Source organism: Kogia breviceps, chromosome 9, assembly GCF_026419965.1.
Source record: "Kogia breviceps isolate mKogBre1 chromosome 9, mKogBre1 haplotype 1, whole genome shotgun sequence".
In the NCBI taxonomy this organism is placed as follows: Eukaryota; Metazoa; Chordata; class Mammalia; order Artiodactyla; family Physeteridae; genus Kogia; species Kogia breviceps.
The window spans coordinates 14,709,591-14,733,509 of NC_081318.1; the positions used below are offsets into that span (position 1 = coordinate 14,709,591).

The 23,919-nt window shown below is 45.6% G+C and overlaps 1 protein-coding gene and 1 non-coding gene across 3 annotated transcripts in view; one reads left to right on the plus strand and one right to left on the minus strand.

The window, feature by feature from the left end:
* ZC3HAV1 (zinc finger CCCH-type containing, antiviral 1) overlaps nucleotides 1-23,919 on the plus strand; it is a 62,814-nt gene that overhangs the window by 24,144 nt on the left and 14,751 nt on the right. For both annotated transcript variants that reach the window (XM_067042055.1, XM_059074887.2), the window contains 6 exons: nucleotides 3,565-3,817; nucleotides 7,736-8,497; nucleotides 9,286-9,384; nucleotides 11,945-12,068; nucleotides 14,329-14,503; nucleotides 20,926-21,046. In XM_067042055.1, coding sequence (XP_066898156.1) covers nucleotides 3,565-3,817; nucleotides 7,736-8,497; nucleotides 9,286-9,384; nucleotides 11,945-12,068; nucleotides 14,329-14,503; nucleotides 20,926-21,046 — 1,534 coding nt within the window. The remainder of the gene's footprint in view (nucleotides 1-3,564; nucleotides 3,818-7,735; nucleotides 8,498-9,285; nucleotides 9,385-11,944; nucleotides 12,069-14,328; nucleotides 14,504-20,925; nucleotides 21,047-23,919) is intronic.
* On the minus strand, nucleotides 4,978-5,050 carry TRNAE-CUC (transfer RNA glutamic acid (anticodon CUC)). The gene has a single exon. It is a non-coding gene; the product is annotated as a tRNA-Glu (tRNA).

The window sequence follows — 23,919 nt, forward strand, 5'->3', positions numbered from 1 at the left end:
GATAAGCAAAGGTGGAGACTTCCCTGGTGGTCCAGTGGTTAAGAATCTGCCTTCCAATGCAGGGGACTCAGGTTTGATCCCTGGTCGGGGAACTAAGATCCCACATACTGTGGGGCAACTGAGCCCACACACGCCACAACTAGAGAGAAGCCACCATGCCGCAAATAAGACCTGAGACAGCCAAAAATAGAAAAGTAAATAAATAAATATATATATATGTATATATATATTTTAAAGATAAGCAAGGTTGAAATTCAGATGTGCTTTTATATATGACAAGTTACCTATTAGGGATATCTGGGGGGTTAAACATCTTTTGGCTCTAAGCTCAGTGTGTTTCCCTGAGGACTTAGAAACCTTAGGACATGAGGGGTGATTTTGAGTTGATCACTGAGCTCAAGAGAGATAGGAATGAAAGGCAGTCTGCAAAAATGTCTTCAGAGACGGAGAGAGTGGAGGAGGACTATATATGCCATTTCTGCAGGCATTCTTTCATTTAGGTACTTGGATTTCTCTCTCTCTCTCTCTCTCTCTCTCTCTCTCTCTCTCTCCATTTCCAGGAGCCTAGGTTTAGAGGTCTTGTCTTGGGATCCCTATGGCCCTTGGCCTGTGTGCCAGCTCAGTCCCTCCTGGCTACCAGCCTGGGGAGACGCCTTACAAACCAACTTGTTAAAGGTCCCATTGACTAACAGACCCACCCCCTCCTTTTCCTTTCACGTGAAGGGATGACGACAGGTTAAGTCTTGTTATGACCCTTGAGAGGAGTGTCCCTGGGTTCTAACCTTAGTCTAGTGTTAAACTTGGAAGCTTGGAAAGGTCACTCCTCAGGTTTGCTGTCTGCTTCTCCAAGATCACCAAGGACTTTCTGTATCACGTCCCTGGAGAATAAGGGGAGTGACAGCTCTTCCTCTCTCTAGGGAAGAACCTACTAGAAGGTGGTGTTGCTGATTGATCCCAGAAAAGCCCATTGACAAAAGGGCTTGGAGGGTCCTCGTAGGAAAATGCTGTTGTCATCCTTTACCACACAGAGAGTCTGAAGTGTCATCTGAGGTTCCCTTTCCCTTTTAAGAATTCAGTACCCATGCTCAGTGGGTGGGGTGGGAAGGCTTGTGCTTGAAGTTTATTTTTAGCCATAACTCAATTGCCATTTACTACTTGTCAGGGGTAGGATCACAGACTAGCAGCCTGCACTGCTTCCTGAACCAGAGGTCTGAGGCGCTGGTTCCTGTAGCGGAAAATTGACCAAAGCATCAATAACCTAAGTCTCTGTTTGACAATTTGGGGCAAGAGTGGTTTCTCAAAGGAGTGTTTTCACTTGAGTGAGTAGGGCAGAATATTTTCAAGTTTTTAGCAGGAGGGGGTCAGCCAGAGTTCAGCTAGTTCCAAGGGGAGTTGGTCAAGGATGGTCCTTCCATGTCTCTCAAAAGTCCTGACTCTGCCACTAACCACCTCTGTGGTCTTGGACAAGGCATTTCGTCCTTCTGTGTCTCACTTTACTTATTGTTTGTTTTGCATTCATTCAACTAACACTCAGGAGTTCCTACAGGGGCAGCCTTCTGAAGGCAGCAGTGGACAAGACACACTGCCTGCCCTCAAAAACTTAAAATGTTCACACTCTTCTACTTTGCCTTGACCTGTGAGAACATAAAAGCATCAAGGCAAATCTAACTTCCTCGTCTAGAAACTTATGTAACTGAGATGTATTTATTAAAAGGAAGAAATGATTTCATTTGTTTTGGCAGGAGCATTCTTACTTAAACATCAGCATAGAACTAGGAATGTTAACCAAAGTATCATTTGTGAAGTTACTAATTATTCTTGTTTCACTCAAGCCTCTAGAACACTGGTTCTCAAGCTTTAAATGTGTGTCAGAATCACCTGGAGGGTTTGTCAAACCCAGGTTGCTGGGCCCTACCTCTGGCCATTCTGACTCTGTAGATATGGGGAAGGGCCCAAGGAGTTGTATTTCTAATAAGTTTCCAGTTGGAGCTGAGGCTGCTTGCCCAGGGACCACACTTTGAGAACTGTTGGTCTAGAGTCTTGAATCTGGATCATAGGCTCTATCGCAATGATACCTATTTGCATGAGGTTTAGAAGTTGTTTATATGGCTTAAGTCATGGTTGTCAGAGTCTGAATCCATGTCTTTGCCACTTGGATACATCATAGTGGCCCATGTTGACCTGGTTTGCTCAGTCTATTGAAACGACTTATAAACGTTTTCATCTTTAAGCTTCTTCATGTAATGATTCAAACATTTGCATCACATTTCATATTTTGCACAACACATTTACGTATTTTATTATTTAATCTGCTCGACAACTTGGTTAGGTGAGGAGAGCAAATATTTTCCTTCTTTACAGCAAAAGAAAGAGAGGTTGGGAGCGAGTAAGTAATTCAGATGTGAGGTCACATGTCGCTGCTTCCAGGGCTGCAGACTTCAACCAGCATCTTCTAGTCCTGCTTTGCCTGGTCTGGCCTCAGTGACAGTGTTTCTTCTGCTCTCCTTTCAGTAAGAACTACATCTCTGTAGACCTAGATATGTAGATATACCTATTTACATAGGAATATACAAATTATCTGCTTCAGTTGATCTTTTGAGAAAATGACATTCTACCTAGCTGAGACTAGATTCTAGACTCCCAGCAGTTGTAGGTAAGACCTACAAGTCCACTTTTGAAAACTTAATTAATTAGTTAATTAGTTTGGTTGCACTGGGTCTTAGTTGCAGCAGGCAGGCTCCTTAGTTGCAGCTTGCCAGCTCCTTAGTTGCGGCACACTGGCTCCCTAGTTGTGTCATGCTAACTCTTAGTTGTGGCGTGCGTGCAGGATCTAGTTCCCTGACCAGGGATTGAACCTGGGCCCCTTGCATTGGGAGCACTGAGTCTTAACCACTGCGCCACCAGGGAAGTCCCCACATGTCCTTTTTTTTGGGTGCACTGCGCGGCATGTGGGATCTTAGTTCCCCAGCCAGGGACCGAACCGCGTGGAGTCTTAAACACTGGACCACCATGGAAGTCCTTCCACATGTCCTTTTAATAGAACAATGAATTGATATCCAAAGACAGGCCTTCCTCTTTGGGGTTCCTTTATAATGTAGGGCTCCCTTTGGGTCCTGTTTGGTTCTATCTGTAGCTAGCCGTCTTATGTTGATTCTTACAAAGGAGGTTAATCAAATTCAAGTTTCTTTTAGTTAGTTTGTAGGCCTCTTCTGCCCCAAATAAGTCATCAGTTGACTAGAACTCATCAAAGATTGTGGAATACACATGCATTTTTTTTCCTTTGATATATCTCTGCTTGCTTCTGATTTTTTTTCTTATCAGGAAGTAAGAAAAGCTGCGTTTTTATTATTTATTTTTTAATCGGAGTATAGTTGATTTACACTGTTGTGTTAGTTTCTGCTGTACAGCAAAGTGAATCAGTTATACGTATACATATATCCACTCTTTTTTAGATTCTGTTCCCTTATAGGTCATTACAGCTGAAATTTTTATATAAACTTGCCTTAACATGTGGCACATAGAGAAACATGTTTTATCTCTGGCTATTGTTTCTTTGTTCTGTAGATATGCAAAAATTATAAGGGAGAGGGTGGAAGACAGATTTGTAACCAGCAGCCACCGTGTGAAAGGCTCCACGTCTGTGAACACTTTACCCGAGGGAATTGTGGTTACGCCAGCTGCTTCCGGTCCCATAAACTGATGGACAGAAAGGTGCTGGCCATCATGAGGGAGCACGGGCTGAGCTCAAGTGTGGTCCAGAACATCCAGGACATCTGCAACAGCAGGCACCGCCAGAAGAAACCCTCTGGGTGGAGAGGTAAATGCGGTCTACTTTTTCATTACTAGAGCGAACAGAAATAAAGAGAAATCTCAAGGAGAGAGAAACTCTACCTATACTCACTCTACCTCATCATATAAAACTCTATTTTCACTTTCATATGTTGTCCATATGCATACACAATTTTTACGTAATTATGATCGTAGTATATGTATGATTTTGCAACTCGATTTTCATGCTAAGCACTATCTCCCCCCACCATCAGATTTTTTTTAAATGTTTACCATTTTTCTAAAAGCTAATTGATGAAACCTTTTTTTTTTTTTTTTGCGGTACGCGGGCCTCTCACCATTGTGGCCCCTCCCGGTGCGGAGCACAGGCTCCGGACGCACAGGCCCAGCCGTGGGATCCTCCCGGACCGGCGCACGAACCCGTGTCCCCCGCATCGGCAGGCGGACTCTCAACCACTGCGCTACCAGGGAAGCCCCAAAAGTGGCCATTTTAATCTTTTTAAAGTGTACAGTTTGGTGGCATTATGTTCACATTGTTGTGCAACCGTCACCATCATCCATCTCCAGAACTTTATCATCTTCCCAAACTCAAATTCCGCACCCATCAAACAATAACCCTGTTTTCTCCTCCTTCCAGCCCCTGACAGCTACCATTCTACTTTCTGTCTCTATGAATCTGACTACTCTAGCACCTTCATAGAAGTGGAATCCTACAGTGTTTGTCTTTTTGCGAGTGACTGTTTCACTTAGCATGATGTCTGCAAGGTTCATCCAATCCATGTTGTAGCATGCTAGAATTTCCTGCTTTTTTTAAAAAAAGAATACATACCTATACTTTTTTTCAATTGTGGTAGAAATACACATAACATAAAATTTACTATTTTAACCATTTTTAAGTGCTCAGCGGCATTAAGTCCGTTTACATTGTTGTGCCACCAATCTCCAGAGCTTTCTTCATCTTGCAGAACTGAAACTCTGCACCCGTTAAACAGCTCCTTCCTCTCCTCCCCTAGAGCCCTGTGTCAGCCACCGTTCTAGTTTCTGTCTCTATGAATCTGACGACCCTAGGGAACTCCTAGAAGTGGAATCACACAGTGTTTGTCTTTTTGTGACTGGCTTATTTCACTTGGCATAATGTCCTTCTTTTTGGGTGGGGGGCACTCCACCGCATGGCTTGTGGGCTCTTAGTTCCCCAGCCAGGGATTGAACCTGCGCCCTCGGCAGTGAGAGCACAGAGTCCTAACCACTGGACCACCGGGGACCTCACTTGGCATAATGTCCTTAAAATTCATTCATGTGGTAGCCTGTTTGAAAATTTCCTTCCTTTTTAAGGCTGAATACTATTTCACTGTATGGATATATACCACATTTTGTTCATCCGTTCGTCTGCTGATGGACACTTGGGTTGCTTCTACCTTTTGGCTGTTGTGAATTATGCTGCTATGAACGTGGGTATCCAAATATCTCTTTGAAACCCTGCTTTCAGTGTTTTTGAGTATATACCCTGAAGGGAAATTGCTGGGTCACATGGTAATTCTGTGTTAAATATTTGAGGAACTGCCATACCATTTTCCACAGTGGCTGCACCATTTTACATTCCCACCAGCAAAGCACTAGGGTATCAATTTCTCCACCTCCTCACCAGCACTAGTTATTCTCTGTTTTTTCTGGATAATAGCCATCCTATTATGATCAGTGAAGTGATCGGTACAATTTCTTAAGCATTTTGATGTTGTTTAATGGAATTAACACTTGCATTTTTTAATGGCTTTATGAAGCAGATATAGAGGAGATGAATTTTATGAAGCATGTAGAATATATAACTCTAAGATTCTGTGAGAGAATCTTTTTATATTTGAGAAATGCTTTATCACTTACAAGGGAGTTTCACCTAAAATATCTCATCATTGTTCCTCACAGCAAAACTGTGAAGCAAGGCAGGTAATGGATAAGGAAACTGAGGCTTGGAAATTTTAAGTGACTTTAAAAAAAAAAAAAAATTTATTTATTTGGCTGCGTTGGGTCTTCACTGCTGCACGTGGGCTTTCTCTAGTTGCAGTGCGTGGGGGCTACTGTTCATTGCAGTACGCGGGCTTCTCATTGCAGTAGCTTCTCTTGCTGCGGAGCACGGGCTCTAGGTGCGCAGGCTTCAGTAGTTGTGGCTCATGGGCTCTGTAGTGCAGGTTCAGTAGTGGTGGCGCACGGGCTTAGCTGCTCCACGGCATGTGGGATCCTCCTGGACCAGGGCTTGAACCCGTGTCCCCTGCTTTGGCAGGTGGATTCTTAACCACTGCGCCACCAGGTTAGTCCCTTAAGTGACTTCTATTGCGAGCAGCCTTAAATCATTTTTAGAAGAGTGAAGGGTAATATTATGAATCAAGAAAAGTGATGTTTTCAGGGCCTCACAGGACTCGAGAGGAGCAGAGCTCACGTGTTCTGATTCCACATCTCGTGTTTTTTCTCCTGCACGACAATGCCGTCTCGACAGGGGAACATCTGGAAGGATGGGTTTTGGTGTAGTTTCTCAGTATAAATTTATTGTATGCGAGAGGGAGTTTTCTTTTCTTTTTTTTTTTTTTTTTTTTTGTGATATGCGGGCCTCTCACTGTTGTGGCCTCTCCCGTTGCGGAGCACAGGCTCCGGACGCGCAGGCTCAGCGGCCACGGCTCACGGGCCCAGCCGCTCCGCGGCATGTGGGATCCCCCCAGACCAGGGCACGAACCCTTGTCCCCCGCACTGGCAGGCGGACTCTCAACCACTGCGCCACCAGGGAAGCCAGAGAGGGAGTTTTCTTTGTTGTCACTTCTAGTTAATCTACTTAGTTGATGGGAAGAGAATGCTTGCTTGTACCATATTCCTGCTATCCCCTGGGTTTGGAAGAGAAAGGACCTCTCTTCCTCCTCTTTCCCACACACAATAGCACAACTCACACCACACACACGCACACACAGGCTCCAGCCACATGGACACAAAAACAGCCACTTGCATACATACATACCCCACACATACACAAACTTCATGCACGCACAACACGTGTAACACGTGCACAGGACACACTTCACACATGCCACACAAACACATGCAATCACACCACACAGACAGACTTCACACTTGTGCATGCCGCATACACCATACATGCATATCTCACCAACCGACACGTCACACACCATGTGTGCAACCACACACACACATATACCTCTCACATGTATACCATGCATGCGTATCACACACACATGCACACACTTCATGCATGCATGCACACCCTACATATAAACATCACACACATGCACATCGCACTTTGTACGTACTCATGAACACACATGCTCCCTCCCTCCCTCCTCTCTGCTTCCCGGGGATGTGACTTGCCACGTGTCTAGAGAGAGGCCAATTTTTCTTTTTTGGATAGTGCTCCTTTAACCTTGGGCGTTTGGGGGGCTGGACGAACAACTCTGTAAAATTCTCAAGCCTCAGTGAAATCAGACCTTTATTGTAGTTTCTTTTGTTGTTGCTGTTTTAAGTATCGTGAATCCGTAACTTAGGTACACCTGTATCGCAATATGGGCAAACTCTAAATGATTTTGGAGAACTCCTCCCTGATTTGCAGTAGTCTGTCTCTCCCTTTGCCCTAGCGGTGAGTGACTTGAACTAGAGAATTGTGGGCAGCCCCACCTAATTGTGTGGGCATTTGGGGGCTACATCTGAGTCCCACGAGAGAAGCCAAGCAGAGCCAGCGTCAGTTCGACCTTTATCCTGGGTCATAGGTGGTGTTTTCTGCAGGGCTGGCAGGATGACAGATTCCTGCACTGTCACAAGCACCTTCTCGAGATTTGCACACAAAAGTAGTGTGATAGAACTTCGATAGCAAACCTGGAAAAGCTGAGGCGGAACAGGGCAGGGAAGTTAGTCACCTTAACACTAACTTCCGTTGTTTGGTTTTCCTTGCCAGCTCCTCCACGTCGCAGAGACGCGGCACACAGAGGGAGAAGCAAGAGCAGAGACCGGGGCAGCAGGGAGTCTCTTGCACACTCTTCAGGTTCTCCCCAGAGGTTCCGCACACCCACTCCAGATTCCACCAGCAGCGGATCTCCCCCGGATGATGGGCCTGTCAAGGATCTTGCCCACAAGTTCACGCATTTGGGAAGTCAGGAGTGCCCTCCGCCTTCCTCAGGCTCGTCCGCGGCTGCCAATCTTGGAGGAACCGGTCAAGGGGGAGCAAGCCAGAGGTTTGCAGAGAATGGCGGCCCAGAGGATCTCTTCTATGGGAATCACAGCAATACTTACTTCACTTTTGATTTGACGTCAACTCCCAAGTGGAAGGGCCCCGCATCCTGGCAGAATGGCCAAGACACTGGTAGAGAGAGCTTGTTTTCTTCCAGCCAGGCTGTCTCCTTCTCACCTCTCGGTTCTCCACAAACACCTGAAACCATCACCACCAGAAAGAGCACGGCCATCCTTTCCTCGGACTGCGTGAACACGGAGGGCAGACGTGGGAATCAAGACAGCCAGCATTTCCCCCTTTTGAAAAATAACGTCGATGGCATGGCCACAGATGCCACTTCCGTGAGATCGTTAAATTACAAAACCACAGCCAGCAGGCAGAGAGAAAAATCGTCACCTAGGGGTCAGGACACCGGAGTGATTCCCAGTCATCTGCAGGCCGCTGGCCAAACGACAGCTGCCGCCGACGGGGCCGTGGCCTTTGTTAATGGTAAACACACAGAGAAGACATTCTGGGCTAGTCTGTCCACAGTGCCACCAAATGTCTCTAGTAAAGTGATAGATGAAACTACCGATGTAGGTAAAACTGGTGCCACTAGTCTTGGTTTCACATGGGCAGTCAGTGGGGAGAAAGACGTGTTACGCTCTGAAAGTCAGAGGCTGACAAGCCAGGTCCTGCCCACACGTGGGGAGACCACTGCCCCGACGCAAAGCAGCCCTCACCCTGTCCAGGGTCCCTCACTTTACACCTTCCTTAAGCAACAGAGCTGCAGCCTAGGGGACCCATGGTCGGAACTCTGCTCAAATCTCTGTTACCCCTGCCAGCGAGATTACAAGGGCTCAGGCTGGGCTCTGTGTGAGTCACTGAGGGACATAGAGGGGCCCCGTGTCTCATGTCTGCGGCAGAGCAGCTAGGGCTAGTGGTTTCTCTTTGGATGTCCCTTAGCAGTATTAAAGAGCAAAGGGGGTTTTGGTTAAGGAGCAGTACTGATGAAGAGACTGACATATGAAGGTGGAAGGACCAACCCTAGAACTGTACAGAATAAGTGCTACATTTATTGAGCACAGGAGTAGTTCAACTATGGTTTAAGAAATAAACATAACTCTCAGGTGACCCAGATGTTCATGTCTAGGCTCTCATGAGCAGTACATGAATCATAAGAATTTTCTTGAACGTGGTCCCCATTTCAGATATTCTTACCCACTGTAAGACCAGATATCTTGATTTTCGGTTTAAATTTTAGGATCAGCATACATGCATCCTCTTTTCTTTTGTAGATTCCGTATCTGACGTTGCGAGTACCGTACGTTCTACGAGGGATGAACATGGCTCAAACGAAATTTGTCTTGACCATCTGTATAAGGGCTGTCAACTTAGTGAGTAACTTACTTAAGGACTTTCTAGAAGCAGAAAATGTATTAATAGTAATATGGCTAACGTTTACTGTGTACTGTGTGTCAGGTGCAATGCTAAGAATCTTACGTTCATCTTCTTTAAACTTCAAATCAACCCTAGGTTCTGTTGTTAACCCATTTCGCAGATGCACAGACCACCCACTTCACCACTGCATGATATTACACGTTCTCCTTTTACAATTCAGTTTTAGGTGAACTGTTATACTTAATCAGGGACCAATCTTTTTACACACAAAAAGCAAACAAAAGTATCCTAGCAGACACGTTTTCAAACTTTGTGTCCTGTTGTGATTTAGGCATTGCCTCTCTTCTGGGCCGTGGGCTCTGGTCGCCCCTCACGTGTGTACCGAGGGACCCGTGCTCTACACGACCAGCGTCTTGTGTGGCATTGCAGTCAATGAGCCACACCTGTCCACACTGTTGCCTCCCACCAGGATTCCTGCAGAAATGTTTCCCACGGGGCTGCTTGGGACACAGTGCTGCCCTCTCACTCCTAACACCACTCTTTCCCTTTCATGCCTCCACCCCAGGCCTAGGCATCATGTCTGATTCATTTGCTTGATTACTCAGTGGTCTTAGACGCATTCACCTTGTGTCTGAAGAGGAGATTCTGCCCTGCATTCCCTAAATCAAAAATCTTTAACTTTAAAATATTTTCTTTTTAATTATGGTAAAATACACATAACAGATTTTACCATCTTAAATATTTTTAAGTGTACAGTTCAGTAGGGTTCATTACATTCGTATTGTTGTGCAACCAATCTCCAGAATTCTTTTTATCTTGTAAAAACTGAGACTCTGGACCCATTAAACAACAGCTCCTCCTTTCCCCCTTCTGGCAGGGAAGCCCCTCTCAGCCGCCATTTTGGTTTCTGTCTATAAGTATGACTTCTCTACGACCCTCATACAAATGAACTCACACAGTATTTGTCTTTTTTGGACGATGGCTTATTTCACTTAGTACAATGTCATCAAGGTTCATCCAGGTTGCAGCCGTTGTGAGAATTTCCTTCTTTTTTAAGGCTGAATACTATTCCATTGTATTCTATCACATTTTGTTTATCTATTCATCCATTGACGGGCACCTGAGTTGCTTCTACCTTTGGCTGTTGTGTGTAATGCTGCTATGAACACAGGTGTACAAATATCTGTTTGAGATTTGCTTTCAGTTCTTTTGGGTATATACCCACAAGTGGAATTGCTGGATTATATGATAAATCTATGTTTTAAGTTTTTGAGGAACTGCCACACCGTTTTCCATAGCGGCTGTATCATTTTATATTTTCACCAGCAATGCACGAGGGTTCCAATTTCTCCACATCCTTGCCAACACCTGTTAATTTGTTTTTGTTTGTTTGTTTGTTTATAGCAGCCATTCTTTTTTTTTTTTTTTCAGCGGCCATGGCTCACGGGCCCAGCCGCTCCACGGCATGTGGGATCTTCCCAGACCGGGGCACAAACCCGTGTCCCCTGCATCGGCAGGCGGATTCTCAACCACTGCGCCACCAGGGAAGCCCCATATAGCAGCCATTCTTATGGGTGTGAGGAAGGTTCTACTTTTTGAATCAGCCAAATCCCAGGCAGTGCCACTCTGGATTTCCTTGTGATGTCTAAGTCTGCCTCTTTTTGTTCTAAAGTAGTAACACATCTTTTAGACATTTCAAAATGATTGAAACATAATGCAAATTGTGAAAAACAGAACTGTTTTCTGTACTCCTGTATTATGGACTTCTAACATTAATTCATTCTTCAGCAAGCATTCATTGAATGGTCATCTTTTTGATGCCCAGCCCTCTGCCAGTGAAGCAAGGGAGAAGTAAGCTAAACAGTGATGCAGGCCTTTTTTCAATGAGTTTGTCATTAAGGTGGGGCATCAAAACGTCCACAAGTTTGGGAATTCCCTGGCGGTCCAGTGGTTAGGACTTCACGCTCTCACTGCCGTGGGCCGGGGTTCAGTCCCCGGTTGGGGAACTGAGATCCCACAAGCTGCATGGTGTTGCCAAAAACAAACCAACAAAACATCCACAAATTAGAAAACTGCATAAAGTGAGTAAATATGTAAATAAAGCACAAACTGAGTCCCGAGCACTGGCTGAGGGTATACAAAACACAAGTCAGTTCAGAAGAGCATGAGATTAGTGAGGGAATTCTTCTGGGAGAGATGAATTTTAGGTCAGGGCTTCAAGGAAACACAAAAGCAGTTGCCTATGCTGGAGAGCAGTTTGTCTCAGGAAATCCACGTGTGGGGTGCAGAAAGAGTAACTGTAAATTTATAATGATCTCAGATTTCCATGTGGGTAACGTGGCTTTCTGGGGAGCAGAGAATTTTGTTTTCTGATGAGTCTCCATGGGTAATAATGGAACCTGGAGTTTGGGGCAATGCAGGTAGGGGCCAGCATGAGCACAGGTGTAGCTGGGAAATGTGCCTGCAGGGCAGGCAGGATGGGAAAGGCAGGCCTTGATGGGGAGAGTCAGCAGTGAACTTGGCCGAATTGCTCAGACTTCTTTTCTGTCTTTTTAGAGAGCTGCAACAAAGTTCACTTCCACCTGCCCTACCGGTGGCAGATGTTACTTGCAAACACCTGGATAGACCTCCAGCTCATGGAGAATATTGAGAAGGCCTTTTGTGACCCCAAAATCTGCACGTAAGTTGGTGGCTGGTCTGGCTTGTGAGATGCGCAACATCATCAAAAGAAGGCCCGGTGCCATGCTTACAGGAAGAAGAAAAAGCGGTTTCCTTCGGAATCCCATTCGGGTTAACTCTTTTTTTTTTTTTTTTTTTTTTTTTTGCGGTATGCGGGCCTCTCACTGTTGTGGCCTCTCCCGTTGCGGAGCACAGGCTCCGGACGCGCAGGCCTAGCGGCCATGGCTCACGGGCTTAGTTGCTCCGCGGCATATGGGATCTTCCCGGACCAGGGCACGAACCCGTGTCTCCTGCATCGGCAGGCGGATTCTCAACCACTGCGCCACCAGGGAAGCCCTCGGGTTAACTCTTGAGATAAAAATGGCAAAGGCCTGCTGAGTTAATGAAGAAAAATGCATAAGTGGGGCGGGTTTGAAGTCACTCAGAGCCTGGCTAATACGAGGGACACCGGGAGTATTTGCTAACTCAGGTGAAAGAAACAGGGACACAAATGTGTTTAGTCAATATTTGTCAGTGTGTCCTGCAGAACAACACAATGCTTAGGTTGGTTTGTATTCCTATCAGCTCATCGTGGGACTCTTACAAGTACTAAATGATGAGCTCAGAAGAGCGTCGACTTCATTTCATAGTTTGAGAAAATGATTTGAGTCATTTCATATAGTTCTCGGGCAGGATTTTGTTGTATGCTTTAGCATTTTATACCTTCCTCCGTGTTGGCTATTTTCTCTACCCTGGAGGTTTCTAAGAGGCTGCCTTATATTTCTGCTTCTATTAGGGCTGATATGGGTGATACCACCCATGACCATATTTATAAGCTGCATCCTGTTTTACAAGGAAATTCTATGGGGGGAAAAGATACAGATGTGTCGTCGTCTGTAAATTCAGTGAATTTTTGGTGGAGATTCTGTGTTGCTGCATTTTGCCACTAGAGGGTGGCGTCAGCTGTTTTGCTTCTGGGTGTATTTCTCCCCCCAGGTCAATCTGAAGCAGGGTTTTGCAACCTTAGCGCTATTGACTTTGGGGACCAGATAATTGTTTGTTTGGGGGGAGGGCAGTTTAGCATCACTCCTGGCTTCCACCCACTGCATGCCAGTTGTGATAAACAAAAATGGTTTTCGACATTGTCAAATGTTCCCCAGCTCACAAAATCGCTCCCGGTTGAACATCACTGATCTATGAGGTGTTTCATAGAGCCGTAACTCTTAAACTTTTTGGTCTCGGGAGCCCTATATAGTCTGGAAATGTATTGATGATCCCAGAGAACTTGTTTATGTGGATTATAGCTATTGATATTTACCATATTAAAAATCACAACTGAGAAAAATTAAATATTTACTGATACATTAAAAATAACAATAGGGCTGCCCTGGTGGCGCAGTGGTTGAGAGTCCGCCTGCCGATGCAGGGGACACGGGTTCGTGCCCCGGTCCGGGAGGATCCCACGTGCCGCGGAGCAGCGGCTGGGCCCGTGAGCCGTGGCCGCTGAGCCTGCGCGTTTGGACCCTGTGCTCCGCAACGGGAGGGGCCGCAGCAGTGAGAGGCCCGCGTACCGCAAAAAACAAAACAAAACAGTAATAAACTCATTCATGTTAACATAACATTTTTAGATAATTATATCTAGATTACATATAGTTATATATGCATATATAACTGTATATAAGTAAAACTATAAAAATAACTTTTCCAAAACAAAACAAAACCAAATTCACTGAGAAGACTGGAATGGTTATATATTTTTGCACATCTCCTTATTGTGAAATCAAACATCATGTAGCCTCTGGAAAACTCCATTTTGCCCCTGTGAGGGTATGAAGGTGAAAAAGGCAGGGGATGTCTTAATATTATTATGAAAATAACTTTGACCTTGCTGGCTCCCTGAAAAGGTCTTGGACCACACTTTGATTACTGTTTTAATAATAATTGAAAAAAACTGACCTACTGTGAGTTTCTGTCTTTCTAACAAACATTGAGCCAATCCATTGTTTTGTGTGGGCACAGTTGTCTATGGGGGATATTTTTTGAGGGAAGAACACATTTTGTGACACCATTGATTATGTGAGGTAGGCAGGTTACATTACCTCTCTGTAGTTCAGTTTTTTCTTTTATGTGTAAGACCAAAAGCTGTGTAAGGGAAATTCAAAGATCCCTTTCAGCTCTCAAGGTTTAATTCTATCCTCTTATTAGGGAAGGCCAGAGTGTAGAAAACAGAAGCATTTTGTTTCAGTGAAGCATTTTGTTAACGCTAAACTTTTCCCTCTCAGCATTTCTATTGGAAATTATAATATCAATTTCCAGAAGATGACTTGTGATTATAATCCCATCCGACGTCTCTCCACGCCTTCATCTGTCACAATGCCAGCCAGTTCTCTCTTCACCACAAAATGGATTTGGTACTGGAGGAATGGATCTGGCAAATGGGTTCAGTATGGAGAGAAGGTGAGTACCATTCCTCCTTGTGGACGTCTTGTATAAACTTGCCAACTTCAGAAGAAACTAGTAGTACAGTGTCTGACACCTATGTGATTACCCGTGGAGCATGGACATGGTAGAGGAAGTGGTGCTTTTTTACATTATACCCCACAAGCATGGACTCCGATTGCATCATAAAAAATTATAATTATTTTTAAGGAACTCCTTGATCCATGAGCCAGCCAAATATCCCTCTTTCCTTGCTATCGGGGACTGGGTTGGAACCTTGAGATAGCTTTCTATGTATTAGTACATAAATGTACAGAGACTATTGCTTTCAGCCAGAAGGGGAGGCAGACTGAGAAATCAGAAGACTGACACAGATGGTTACTAGGTTGCAGTCAGAGTCTGGATGCAGACGGACTAGAAGATTCTAGACTTACCCGCACAGGGACATAGTAAACGGAGAGAAGTTTCTTTTTTTTTTTTTTTCTGTAATGCGGGCCTGTCACTGTTGTGGCCTCTCCCGTTGCGGAGCACAGGCTCCGGACGCGCAGGCTCAGCGGCCATGGCTCACGGGCCCAGCCGCTTCGCGGAATGTGGGATCCTCCCGGATCGGGGCACGAACCCGTGTCCCCTGCATCGGCAGGCGGACTCTCAACCACTGCGCCACCAGGGAAGCCCGAGAAGTTTATTTTTTAAAATTAAATTAAATTAAATTTAAAAAATATCTTTATTGGAGTATAATTGCTTTACAATGGAGTGTTAGTTTCTGCTTTATAACAAAGTGAATCAGCTATACATATACATATATCCCCATATCCCCTGCCTCTTGCATATCCCTCCCACCCTCCCTATCTCACCCCTCTAGGTGGTCACAAAGCACTGAGCTGATCTCCCTGTGCTATGAGGCTGCTTCCCACTAGCTATCTATTTTACGTTTGGTAGTGTATATAAGTCCATGCCACTCGGGAGAGAAGTTTGGATAAGCAGAGCTTCTGTCTAGTATCCTTTCTTCCCTTTGATTCATAGGATTAAAGAGAGAGAGAGAGAGAGAGAGAGAGAGACAGGGAGGGAGGGAGTGAGCTTAAGTAGGCAATGAAATCAGAGTGATAAGAAAGAGAAAAGAAAAGCAAGAGATGAAAATGAAGCCAAAGATAAAGTAGGGATGAGGAAATGCCAGCGTCAGATTCTCTAGGGTTAGCAGTGGATGGGCTATACATTTGGCTCTGTGCTCCCTAGCTGCCAAAGCAAGCAAAGAAACACTGTCTGTTATACGGTCCCCTGTGCCTCCATGAAAAGACCATTCCAGTTACTAAGGAGAAGCACGGCTTTTTTTCTGTTAGTGAGGCCTGAGAAAAAGGTCTCCTATGGGGCCACACAGAGGGGACCCTTGTGTGCTGTGGTGAGTGAGGTCCTCAACCTTGGTCCCACCATCCCTGCAGTACATGGCGGTTTCCCAGCGGTCTTAGCGGCAGATACATGCTATCAAACAATCTTTCACAGAACCTAAATGAGAGAACTAGGGTGAAGCAGAGCTGCCCTGTGCAAAGAGGACGGGGCTCAGAACTCTTTGCTTTCCCCTCCTGTGGTGACCTATGAAGCACCTCGGCATGAAAACCCCTGTGATATTTAGCTTTGTACGGGCTCTTCTTATAGTTAAGCTGAGGATGATGTCAAAGTGCAGTTCCGTAAAAGTGATTCTGTGAGGTGCCTGTGGAAATAGAAATTATAAACTCAAGTTCTTCAGCCTTGGTTATTAAATAAAATAATTAAATAAAATGAAACAACACGAAATGAAATGAAAATAGTAAACTATAGGTCTCAGTGGTTCTTATGTCAAATACTTGCAATTTTCAGTAAGATAGGGGAGAAGGGTTAGGAAAATATTTGTATTCTAGTGACATCATGATCCCAGAGACCAAAAGGAAGTTTAAGGAGTAAAAGATCATATTTAAATTTACACAGGTTCTGTCACTCATGTCCCCTAGTAAAACATCAAGAAACTTCCTGATAAAACTTCTTTAATATGAAGTTCTCCCTGGGATATTCAGTCCGTGTTAAATACACAGTTCTAGAATGTAACTTTCTGCCTACGAACACAAAAAATGTTTTAGTCATTGAATCTGTGGCACTTGTCTGTTGTGAGAAATGGAATGTGTTCTTTGAGGATGTGAATAAACTCTTACTGTCTCATATTCGTAAGACCCATCATTATATAAATTGAGTGGGCACTTCTGTTATAAAAGGAATAAAAAAAAAAAAAAAAAAGGAAGGAAGGAAGGAAAAACAGGCCCTGGGTTTGGTGTTTTCCTTGCTGGTCATCCAAGTAAAATAAAAATGGTGGTACCGGGAGATCTGAAACACAAACATAAGTTGCAGCCTGGTTTCTTTCATGGTTCAATGTATTATGTATTATGGTCCAAGTTTACAGCTGTTTGGTGACCTGGTTTGATCCAGTGTACAGGTTAGAATATTTAGAGAAAAGAGTGGACTGAATAGCTTTCAGACAGAGCCCTACAGGTTTTATTTCTTCTTCTTTTTCTTTTCGGTACGCGGGCCTCTCACTGCTGTGGCCTCTCCCATTGCGGAGCACAGGCTCCGGACGCGCAGGCTCAGCGGCTATGGCTCACGGGCCCAGCCGCTCCGCGGCACGTGGGATCTTCCCGGACCGGGGCACGAACCCGTGTCCCCTGCATCGGCAGGCGGACTCCCAACCACTGCGCCACCAGGGAAGCCCCCAGATTTTATTTCTTGCAACTGAATTTTTAATAAGAGTTGGGCATATATGTATAGCTGATTCACTTTGTTATAAAGCAGAAACTAACACACCATTGTAAAGTAAAGCAATTATACTCCAATAAAGATGTTAAAAAAAAAGAGTTGGGCAACTGAGATTTCCGGGTTAGGAACCTCTCTGGTAGGAACTGGGAGAAATAGAAACTTTTGCCAACAAAGGGTAGATGCATATGTTTGACAGTGAACCCTCTGGAAGGTAAAAATGATATATGGCAGTTCAGGTGCTTAACCAGGACTCGCACCTACATGGATGGTGGACCAGGAGAGGATGGTGGGTAGCAATGGTGCAGGATGGGGTTACAGCAGGAGTGACTGGAGGGCAGAGCCAGGTAGCAGTCATGGGCTTTGCATCAGTCAGGGGGTGCAGATCCAGACCCTCAAGATGTTTACCAGCAGATAGCCAAGCTTAGTAGCTGTGAAAGCTGGCCTTTGGGGGCAGGAGTCCATGACCTGAGGTAATTGCCCAGGGCAAGGGCAAGCCATAGCTCTAGAAAGCTGAGATCAAGGCAAACATGTAGGCTCAAGACAAAAGCCAAGACCTGGTAACTGAAACTGAGGTATAAATTCAAGTCTTCTGGGCTTCCCTGGTGGCGCAGTGGTTGAGAGTCCGCTGCTGATGCAGGGGACGCGGGTTCGTGCCCTGGTCCGGGAAGATCCCACGTGCCGCGGAGCGGCTGGGCCCGTGAGCCATGGCCGCTGAGCCTGCGCATCCGGAGCCTGTGCTCCGCAATGGGAGAGGCCACAACAGTGAGAGGCCCGCGTACCGCAAAAAAAAAAAAAAAAAAAAAAAAAAGAAAAGAAAAAAAAAGAAATTCAAGTCTTCTGGGGGAATGCATAATTGAAGTCTCTACCATTCATTCATTCATCCACTCACCCATTCAGAACTGGAGTACAGCAGTGAGGGCAGAGCCAGAGGAATGTCCTGGTGAACCATGAGAGGCTGTGCAGATGCTCAGACACTGACTTAATGGCCTTGTTCTGTCCGCTATGACAACCACTAGCCATATGTGGCTATTTAATTTTTTTTTTCCCCCCCAGAGAAGGAAGGATTTACTTGCAGCAAGAAAGAAGAACACTGGGAATCTTTCCCAAGTCAATGTCTCTGGGGCTATTTAATTTTAAACTTAAATTAATTAAATTTAAATCAAATTAAGAATCAGTTGTTGTCACACTAGTCACACTTTAAGTGCTCTAGAGCCACATGTGGCTCGTGGCTACTGTATAGGACAACAGAGAAATTTCCATTGTCAAGGAAAGTTCTAGTGAATATGGCTGATATCGACCCTAAAAGCCTTGCTGGTCAAAGTCAGGTCCGCAGACCAGCAATGTCAGTGTCATCTGGGAGATGTTCAAAATGCAGGCTCTGGGATTTCACTGGTGGCACAGCGGTTAAGAACCCGCCTGCCAATGCAGGGGGCACGGGTTTGATCCCTGTTCCGGGAAGATCCCACGTGCTGCGGAGCAACTAAGCCCATGCGCCACAGCTACTGAGCCTGTGCTCTAGAGCAACTAAGCCTGCGAGCCACAACTGCTGAAGCCCGTGCGCCTAGAGCCCGTGCTCTGCAACACGAGAAGCCACGGCAATGAGAAGCCCGCGCACCGCAAGGAAGAGTAGCCCCTGCTTGCCACAACTAGAGAAAGCCTGCGCGCAGCAACGAAGACCCAATGCACCCAAAAATAAAATTAATTAAATAATTTTTTTTTAAAACGCAGGCTCCGGGCTTCCCTGGTGGCGCAGTGGTTGAGAGTCCGCCTGCTGATGCAGGGGACGCGGGTTCGTGCCCCGGTCCGGGAGGATCCCACATGCCGCGGAGTGGCTGGGGCCGTGAGCCATGGCCGCTGGGCCGGTGCATCCGGAGCCTGTGCTCTGCAACGGGAGAGGCCACAACAGTGAGAGGCCCGCATACCACAAAAAAAAAAAAAAATAAATAAATAAATAAAATGCAGGCTCCAAAACTCTTCCCCCACTTCCCCTGAATCATAATCCAAATTTTAACAAGACCTGGGTGATTCACATTTACATTCAAGTTTGAAAGGCTTTGACCTAGAGTTTTCAGATTCCTTCCAGCCAGGAACAGGGTTCTGCAGAGCTGAGCAGGCAGTTGAGGGGTACAGGACTGTGGGATGGGAAGTTAGGGCAGAGATTCAAGTCATCAAACCAGGGTGCCCAGGGAATTAATTCCCTAGTGGTCCAGCGGTAGGATGCTACACTTTCACTGCTGAGGACATGGGTTCAATCCCTGGTCAGGGAACTAAGATGCTGCAAGCTGCGTGGTGCAGCCAAAAAAAAAAACAAGAAACACCCCAAACAAAGAAAACCCCCAAAAGTCCAGGGTGCCCAGAGGGGATGGCTGCCTTCCTCCACCCTTGCTCACAGGTGTTTGCCCACTTCAGCCATTCTTTGGGGTCTGAGGAAGACATATGGTTTCCCAGCGAATCATCTAATCATGGAAACTTAGTTTCCTACTCCCCACCCTGGATGACAGTCTCTTTTACAATCGTCCCGATACATAATGTCCCAGCAGCCATTGCAACAAACATCGTTGTGGTATGACGTAATTGTTCACGACTGTAGTTCAGAAAGTTCTGCTGAAGTTAGCCTTCTTGTCCCTTCCTCCCATTTGTCCTGATTCTACCTCCAGAAACACATCGTTTATTCCTGCTTTGCACTGTGTGCAAATACTTGAACCCAGTTTTCCTGTGCCACCGTGTTCCTCTCCAGGCTAAGAGACCTCTCTATCTGGGACGCCTTCCTTGGAAGCTTTCATTCTGGTTCTCCCCCCTTACCTCCTGCAGGCATTTCCATTAGGGAAGGGGAATGCGGTGGATGTAGCTGAAGCCTGCAGAGTCTGGCCTGTCATTAAAGGGACTGGGAGCCCCTGCCCACCCCCGGCTGCCAACAGGATCTTCCTGTCATCCTCCATTCTAGATCACGAGGAACAGGAACTCCTTACCATTAGATATTGGGAAACCCTGCTCCTGGGGGCTTCTATCTGGTCTGTCATCCCTGACATAGGGTGGGGACCGTGGAATGGTGGCCTAGCCTGCCCCCTTGCTAGGATGACACACTTCCCTTTACGCACCCTTTCTGGTGTTCATATGTGCCTTGAGGCTGGAGATTCTATCGTTCCATTTTGGGGGTGCCCCTTTCATTATAGCCGGAGGAGAAGGGCTAGGTCACTCTCATTTGGACAGCAGGACACCTGTTGGAGGTTTATGTGCCTTCATACCAGGTTTAAACTGTGCTTTCTCATCGTGTGATGGGCTGATAGCTGTGACGTTCTACTTCATGGCAGGGTGTTGGATTCTGTTAGACATCGTGTCTGCACGTCGGATACCAGTTGCTCTGTACACTTGAGTCTTATTTTATGGAAGGTGTAAAAGAGTTGCAAAGAGCTCTGTTTTTCAGGCCTCCACCAAGGGTATGGTCAGTTTCTGCAGTGTAGAGTGTGCTCTCAGCCCCGCGGTGGAGACTACAGAAGGGTGTGACGTGGTCCCACCCAGGAAACTTGGCAGTCTGATTTGAGAGGCAGGGTGCATTCCTGTTCAAATCCCATGGCTAAAATAAAGTTATATAAGATATCATGGTTGAAATTTCTTAAAAGCCTACCCTGAAGTCTTTACCTTTTTTTTTTTTTTTTTTTAATTAGAAAGACAATGTGCAAATTTCAAACATCGACTCGTCATACCTGGAGTCTCTTTTTCTATCCTGTCCCAGGGGAATTGTGCCATTTCAGGCGGGTTCAGAAAACTACGAGCTGAGTTTCCAAGGTAAGTCTTTGTGTTTGGCAGTGGTGCCTGTTGCTGGAATCCAGCCTGTGGTGTCCGCGTGGGAGTGGGAATGGAGTAACCCGGCGTGCTGTGCTCAGGACCTGGGTTCTTTTTAGCAAGGCAGGCAGTTCAGTGGGTGGGAGCCAGTGGCGGTCAGAAGACCTGTCCTCTGGAGCCTCGGCTCTGACGCAGAGTAGCTGGGGACAGCACCGTGCACCCTGTATAATGGGGGCATTGGATTACGTGGTCTCTGGGGTTACTTCTGGCTCTGCCATTCTTAATTTCTGAATCTAGGTGGGCTGCTTCCCAGACTGAGGCAGAGTTTTCAGGTGCTGATGACTACAGTAGAGACCTTGGGCCTGTGGGTGCCTTCTGAGTTTTATTTTATTTTATTCATTCATTTATTTATTTATTTATTTTAAAATTTATTTATTTTATTGTATTTATTTTTGGCTGCGTTGGGTCTCCGTTGCTGCACGCGGCCTTTTCTCTAGTTGCGGCGAATTGGCTTCTCGTTGTGGTGGCTTCTCTCGTTGCGGAGCACGGGCTCTAGGCACGCGGGCTTCAGTTTGTGGCACGCGGACTCACGTGGGATCTTCGCGGACCAGGGCTCGAACCCGTGTCCCCTGCACTGGCAGGTGGATTCTTAACCACCGCACCACCAGGGAAGCCCCCTTCTGAATTTTAGAACCTTGCTGTTCCTTTTAGGTTTCATCATCTAGGTCAATGGTTTTATCCATCACCTTTTCTAAAGACTTTGCCTTCCGCCATGTTTATTTGAGCCTCCATAGGAAGATTTTCTGGTTACCTTCTACCCATCTGTCTGCTGTGTTTAGTAAGAAACCAGGGCAGAAACTGCTCTCCTTCTGAATGTACTGTCCCATCGGCTGCATCCATGGGACACCCCCTGCATGTGGTCAGATACTTGCCTTTTCAGGACCCAGCCCTGTAGGTGCTTTGAAAGAGGTAAAGGAGATTTTTTCAGGTCCTTGACATTACCAGGTGGTACCTGAGATTTGGGTCCTGTACCAATTATGGTGTGTTAAGTCATATAGCTTTGAAGGGCCATTATACCAACTTCTGTGGAAAGCAACCTGGCAATACATATCAAGAGATACTAAAATATGCTTGCTTTTTTATTCTCTTAGGAATCTTTCTAAGGAAACAATTCACAAGAAAAAAAATAAGCTATAGGCATAAAGGTCTCTGTTAAAGCCTTATTTATAGTACTAAAGCAGAGGAAAAGCTTGTATATTAGTAGGGTAGTGACTGAACGCATTAAGGTATTAAATTTCAGTGGAGTATTGGGTGGTTGTTAAGAATTATGGTTATGAAAACTGTGCAGTCAAAGCAAAATTGGATATTTTGTTAAATGAAGAAGACAGAACCCCAAGTTTGTATTTCTGTACTTTTTGGTTTTTTTTTTGTTTGTTTGTTTGTTTTTTTTTTTTTTTTTTTTTTTGTGGTATGCAGGCCTCACTGTTGTGGCCTCTCCCGTTGCGGAGCACAGGCTCCAGACGCGCAGGCTCAGCGGCCATGGCTCACGGGCCCAGCCGCTCCGCGGCATGTGGGATCTTCCTGGACCGGGGCACGAACCCGTGTCGCCTGCATTGGCAGGTGGACTCTCAACCACTGCGCCACCAGGGAAGCCCCTTTTTGGTTTTTATGTTATATTTAAAACAGAAATGAATTTTTAAAAAATTCAACGTGCATGATAAGTGCAGCAGTGTATGCATGTGGACCAAGACTAAAACGCAATAGAGAAGAGTAAAAATCTCTTCTGTTGGGTGGTCAAATTAACTATGCGCTTAAATTAAAAAAGATTTTTTTGGTGGTATTTTCTGTGGTGAAAGGTGGTGGAGAGATGAGAACCAATATACCTTGTTCCTGAATCTGGAGCAATTTTAGCCCCATAATTTTGTTCACTTGGTTCATAGAAACCAGTTCAGAGAAGTTTGCAGTGTTCCAGACTATTTTCTTTCTATTTCTTATTTGCTCTTATTCATTAAACTAGTGTTAGAGTGTCAGTTGTGTGTTAGGCCCTGTTCTGGATGCTGGCAAACCAGGCAACTTCAGAAAATAATTATAGCTGCGGGGAAAATGAAGCAATGTTGATGAAGCAGAAAGAGAATGGAGGAACCACGGGAGGGAGCCTGCTTTTATCTGAGGAGGAAACTTTGGAAGGGAGGGGGCAGCCCATGCACGTGGGAAGGAGGTGTGCAAGAGATGAGAGCAGACGTTGAAACTTAAATATTTTATGAGCTGGAAACCTCGAGAAGGTTTTGAGCAGAGCTGTGGCATGATCTGATTTGCTCTTTCTGTCATTGTTTTGTTGATGTTGATGTAAAACTATACTGAGGCATAATTGCTGCAATAAGATGCATCCATTTTAAGTGTGCAGTTGGATGGGTGCTGACAAGTGCGTGCAAATACTATTCTAATCAAGATCTGGAACGCTCCCATCAGTCCAGAAAGTTTCCTCATGCCCCTTTGCAATCGGTCTCTCCTCTGCAACCAGTTTACTTTGTCACTATAGATTAGTTATATCTGTTCTAGAATTCCATATACATAGAACTTTGTAGTGTGTACTCTGTATATGGCTGACTTCTCTCACTCAGAATACTGTTTTTCATTCATCTATGTTGTTGCATATAGAGTAGTCCTTCTCTTTTCATTGCTGAGTAATATTCCACTGTCAGGATATACCATGGGGCTTCCCTGGTGGTGCAGTGGTTAAGAATCCGCCTGCCAATTCAGGGGACACAGGTTCGAGCCCTGGTCCGGGAAGATCCCACATGCCGCCGAGCAACTAAACCGCTGCGCCACAACTACTGAGCCTGTGCTGTAGAGCCCGCGAGCCACAACTACTGAAG